The following is a 5309-nucleotide window of genomic DNA, read 5'->3' as shown; positions in this document are numbered from 1 at the left end:
AGCCCTGGAGGAGGCAGAGATGCCCACTTGCCCTCGCTCCACTTTTGCCCCACACCCCATCCCAGAGCTGGGATAGACCTCAGGCATCCAGGCTCCCATTAGCCCCAGCTCTAAGCTCCTAGACCCCCTCCCACAGCAGGAAAAGAACCCAGGCATCTGGACTCCCACTGCTTCTCAGAGCTGGCAGAGAACCCAGGCATTGGGGCTCCCAGACCCCACTCCACTCACACAGCTAGTAGAGAACCTAGGTGTCTGGGTTCCCAGCCCCCCTGCTCCAGGCCCCCAGGCCCCATTGCCCTCCCAGAGCTAGGGAGAACCCAGGTGTCCAGGCTCCCTCCGCCCACTGCCCGGCCCCACCTTAGGTCCTGTGTCACCTGGAAGGCCCCTGGCACCATCGGCCCCAGAACGGCCCTGCAAGACAAGGTGGGTCAGGGAAGCCAGGAGGCACCAGGTGTGCGCACTGTGGTGGGGAGGGGGCAGGGCCCGACCCTCCCCCTCTTGCCTAGCCTCCCTGGTGGCCCCATCAGGCCTTGGATCCCCCGTGGACCCTGTGGAGACAGCAGAGGGGCTGACACCTGCCTCCTCCCGCATCTGGCCCAGCACCTGGCTGCTCAGCCCATGCCCCCCATCCCCCTGGACCTGGTCCCCTACCCTTCCAGTGCTCAGCTGCACTCCCCACCCTGCCCCGCTCAGCCCAGCCCCCCATGGCAACCCCCAACACCCACATCCTACCCCAGGACTTACCGGCAGCCCCATGTCACCCGTATCGCCCTTCAGCCCTGGATAGCCTGGGAGACCCTGGGGACACAGCACGGTGACCAGGCCTGATCAGCCCAGCCCTCTCCAGCCCCCACCTCCCCAGCTCCCCCACTCCCATGCAGCTACTCACCAGGGGTCCAGGGCGTCCAGTGAGGCCCATGGGGCCAGGGGGGCCCTTCATGGCCAGCTGTGGGAAGAGGAGAGGGAGGGGGGTGAGGCAGGGGCTGGGGAACAGCTGGGGGTCAGGGGGCCTAGGGGGGACTCACTTTGGCCTGCTGCAGGATGGCCTGGGCCTGCGCCTCCTGGAACGAGACTGCTGGGCCTTTGTGGGTGTCACCACCGAACTGGAACTAGCGGGGCAGAGGGAGGTGGGGAGGGCAGTGAGTGAGGGGCCCAGGGCTGCACCCCCCACAGCCCCCAGAGCTGACCTCCCATGACCCCCAAAGCTGACCTATGACCCCCCTAAGCTGATCCCTCTGTGACCCCCAGAGCTGACTCCCATAACTCTCCAAAGCTGCAGGCCCCTGTGACCCCCCAAAGCATCCCCATGTAATCTCCCCCCAAGCTGTCTCCCATGATGTCCCCATGACCCCACAAAGCTGCAGCCCCTTGTGACCTCCAGAGTTGACCCCCAGAACTGGAACCCCTCACACCCTTCAGAGCTGACCACCTCCCCTTGCACCTCCACACCTCTAGCTGCAATTCACAGCCCTGCAAAGCAGCTGGAGTTCCCCAACCCTTTCCTGCCCCACCTGTCTTCCCCCACTGTACCCATACCCACCGGCAGCATGATCATTGTGCCTGGTGGCCCTCGCGCCCCGTCGGCTCCTGGCACGCCTGGCCTCCCAGCGGGACCCTGTGAAGGAGGGGGCGGCCATCAATCATGGAGCATCAAGTTGGGGCTTGCAGCCCCCCAGCCCCCTCCCCTTGCTTCCCTTTGCTGCCAGGCGGACGTGTACTGACAGGGAGTGAGCCGCTCATTCCTCAGCCCCTGCAGCCCCCAGCACAGCAGGGCCCAGGGCTGCAGCTGCAGAGAGACCGCCTCCACATCCCTACCTCCCTGTGCCGTGGCATCCTTACCCAGTCGCCAGGGTCCCCTGGAAACCCTGGAGGCCCTGGGGGCCCTGCAGGGCCCATTTCACCCTGGGAAGGCATAGAAGAGAGTCAGACCCCAGCAGAAACCCCCCAGCCCCTCCCAGATGCTCACAAACCCAACCTGACCCCGACTGCTGCAGCCTCCAACCCCCGTCTGCCCCCCAAATCCAGCCTGTCCCATGCCTGCAGGGGCAAGTGGACAATAAATCCTCCAGTACTGCCTGCTCCTTACTGAAGGGCCTGGAGGTCCAGGTGGCCCCTCAAACTGCTGGCCCTGTGGAGAGGGAGAAAAGGAGCCCATTAGAGCCACAGCGGGAGTGGAGGTGCATCCCCCAAGGCCCAGCCCCATGCCCACCATGCTGGTCCCATCCCATACTCACAGGCTCCACAGCACCCGGCTCCCCCTTCTCGCCCTTCAGACTGCCTTTCTGGAAGACATGAGGGGCGGCGTGGGGTTGGAGGGAGAGCACACGTCCCATGCCTCACACCCTTGAAACCCCAGCTACACACCCCACAGGTGCAATGCTAGTGTATGGCCCACAGATGCTATGCTCTTGTATGGCCTGTGGGCTCCCTGCCTGTGTCCCCTAGTCTGGCAGCCCCAGGAGGGTAGTACCTGCATGGTCCAGACCATGGTGTCATCAGGTTCTGCAGGGCCAAAGCGGCCAGGTCCCAGGGGCTCTGTGGCCTCCTCATACTCCTCATACTCCTGTGGCCAGGAGCCAGTGGCACTGGGGTTCCCGTCACGCCCAAGCACCAGGTCCTGCGGGGAAAGGCTGTTCATTGGGGGTCACCAGGCCAGGGGCATGGGGGTGGGGGTGATGCTCACTGGTGCCTGTGGTACCTCATGGGGGTTGGTGTGGCCAGGGCTGGTGGTCACAGTGGGGACAGGATTGGTAGTGGGCACTGGAGTACTGTGTTCATCCTCTGATGGGGCCACAAGTGACTCATCCTTGGAGACACGGAGACAGAAGAATGTATCAGGTGCCTGCCTAGAGCCAGCATGGAACCCAGGGATGGGGGGAGCAGGGAGGCGTTGGGGCTGTGCACAGCTGTATCAGGTCCCAGATGGTGCTGTGATGAGCCCATGCCTAGCTCCAGTCCTATGTGGGTGCCACAGGCTGGCGGAGCTGTGTGGGGCAGCTGCTTCCAGCTACGGGGCATTACAGGCTGGGCAGAGGGCTCTGGCCTGGGTGCTGGAGAAGGCAGAGGGGTAGGGAATGGGTGCAGGAGTCAGCAGCTGGCTGTGGGGAGGGGCTGACAGAGGGCCCAGTGTGGTTGGGGTTTCCCAGGCAGGGCTGGGATCAGGGGACCCAAGCAATGGTCCTGGGCAGCCACTGGCCGCCCCCCCTTTCCCACCATGACTCATCGCCCTGGAGCCAGCCATGCTCTGGCCCCCAGCCCGGTTCACAGCCGTCAGCTGCAGCCTGGGCTGGGTGCCGGCGCCGGGGCTGGGCCAGGGGCTCCCCTGGCCTTGGGGGCTGAGGTTCAGCCATGGGCTCCAGGGATCAGGGTGGGGTCCGGTACCTGGCCTAGTGCCATGAGGGGCGTGGGCACTTCCAGCTGCTCCTTGTTCCTCTTCTTCTTGCCTTTGCCCTTGCGCCGGCCCTGGCCTTTACCTTTGCCTTTGCCCTTCTTTCCCTTCCGTCGTGGAGTGCTGGTTGGCTCTGACCTACTCTGCTGGAGAGGGGCAAGGAGAGCATGAGGAACAGACAGATGGACCCATGCTGCCCCCAGCCCCTGCCCTGCTGGAGGTGGGTCTGTCTTCCACCTACCTGCTCCGGGAAGGGCGCCTGCAGTGGGTAGGCCAGTGGCACATCGCAGCCAGGCATGTAGTGTTCGCAGTACACCTGAGCAGCTGCCGGATCTGGCACAATCAGCAGCTGCTGCACATCGCCCTGTGGAGGGAGAAAGGAGAGGCTTGTACACGTGTGTGCATAGGCAGGGACAGGTGTATCCATGTAGATAGGGCTGATGGAGTTGCACAGGCACCTCTGTCTGGGAGTGAAACCATCCTGATCCTCATCCTTTGTTTCAAATACTCTGGATACCTCCCCCCCCTCACACACACACCCCTGGGCTGACCTGGCTTGGCCCAGTCCCTTGCTTGCCAGGCAAACAGGAAGGGGCAGGTGTCTGTGCAGGGGTGGGGGCGGGGTGGGGGGAAGCTGGCACCAGCAGGGCACAGCTGGCACTGGGTGAGTCATGGCACAGGGATGGGGTCATGCCAGGACACATATGTAGGGCCCTGATGCCCCACCCTGCCATTGCTTTCCCAGGGAGATCGCCTTCCCTGCCTGGCTCCTGACCTGGCCCAGCCCAGCCCAGGCCAGCCTGGCCCAGCCTGATTTGGCCCCCCAGATGCCCCAGCTGGGTGGAGCCCCAACAAAGGGCCCTTGTTCCCAGGGGTGGGGGTGGATGCCCCCGTGGCCCTGTGAAAGGGCCTCTCTCTCCCAGTGGCCCCTGACATTTGCCTAGAGCAGCGTCAGCATGAAGGAATGTGGGGGGTGGCAGAGCCCTGGAGGGTGCAGGTGGATGCACACCCAGGCATGCTTGCAAACACACTTGAACACCTTGCACATGTATTGCATGCTTCCACACACACTCGCATCACATGCTTACACACAACACACACACTCACAGCCCCCAGGCATGCTTGCACATGTGCTTGCACAAGCATCACACACTTGCACATGTATCACATGCTTGCACACACACTCAGACACGCATCACACTCTTGCACACATGCTCACATACATTGCATGTTTGCACACATGCTCACATACATTGCATGTTTGCACACATGCTCACATACCCTGGCATGCTCATACATGCTCTTGTACATGCATTACAGACTTGCACACACACTCACATATGCATCACATACTTGCACACGCATTCACACACATTGCACGTGGCCTCTCCTGCATGCCCATGAACAGGGGCACACAGACACCCTCTCCCCTGCCCGGGCTCCACACCTGGAAGACCTCCTCATCCATCAGCCGTGCCCCGAAGACTGTGATGCCCTCAGTGCTGACCACGGGCCATAGGCCCCGTGCCAGGGGCAGTGTTGCCACGGGCATGCAGTCCAGCCACAGCATCACAGCCTGGCCCTCCACGCTCAGTGCCACCCGATGCCACCTGCAGGGGAACAGGATGCCTGGGTTCTAGCTCGGCTCTGGGAAGGGGCTGGGGGTCAGAGCCCAGGCAGGGGGCCTGGACGCCTGGGTTCTCTGCCTGCCCGGCCCTCATCCGCCCTGGGCCAGGTCAACCTGTTGGATTCCAGAGATTCCAGGTCTGGGAGGGGAGATGGGATAGGGGGTGAGGGTGGTAGGACACCTGGGCTCCATCCTGCCTCTGGGAGGGGATGAGAGTCTGTTGGGCTGGGGGGGCGGGGGGCCCGGATGCCTGGATTCCCAGTCGCTCACCTGCCGTCGGCCCAGTACGCCTGG

At 63.4% G+C, this 5309-nt stretch overlaps 1 protein-coding gene across 11 annotated transcripts in view; it reads right to left on the bottom strand.

Annotated features, from left to right (window-relative positions):
- COL5A3 (collagen type V alpha 3 chain) overlaps positions 1–5291 on the bottom strand; it is an 18674-nt gene extending 13383 nt beyond the window's left edge. For 10 of the 11 annotated variants that reach the window (XR_003093994.1, XM_025203891.1, XM_025203901.1 and 7 more), the window contains exons 1-15: positions 5286–5291; positions 4836–4998; positions 3630–3752; positions 3382–3534; positions 2699–2806; positions 2471–2617; positions 2235–2282; positions 2087–2128; positions 1840–1902; positions 1541–1615; positions 1026–1109; positions 890–946; positions 745–798; positions 495–548; positions 358–411 (exon numbers count right to left, since the gene is read on the bottom strand). Coding sequence is in view for 10 of the 11 variants with exons in the window: in XM_025203891.1 (XP_025059676.1) it covers positions 358–411; positions 495–548; positions 745–798; positions 890–946; positions 1026–1109; positions 1541–1615; positions 1840–1902; positions 2087–2128; positions 2235–2282; positions 2471–2617; positions 2699–2806; positions 3382–3534; positions 3630–3752; positions 4836–4958 (1185 nt within the window). In the remaining variant the exon portion in view is untranslated. The remainder of the gene's footprint in view (positions 1–357; positions 412–494; positions 549–744; positions 799–889; positions 947–1025; positions 1110–1540; positions 1616–1839; positions 1903–2086; positions 2129–2234; positions 2283–2470; positions 2618–2698; positions 2807–3381; positions 3535–3629; positions 3753–4835; positions 4999–5285) is intronic. The other variant, XM_025203893.1, reaches the window with a different exon arrangement.
- Positions 5292–5309: the final 18 nt, after the last annotated feature.

This window comes from Alligator sinensis, unplaced genomic scaffold (genome assembly GCF_000455745.1).
Source record: "Alligator sinensis unplaced genomic scaffold, ASM45574v1 scaffold707_1, whole genome shotgun sequence".
Taxonomy (NCBI): Eukaryota; Metazoa; Chordata; order Crocodylia; family Alligatoridae; genus Alligator; species Alligator sinensis.
Note: the sequence above shows the minus strand (reverse complement) of the source record. Positions and strands in the feature narration are given on the sequence as shown.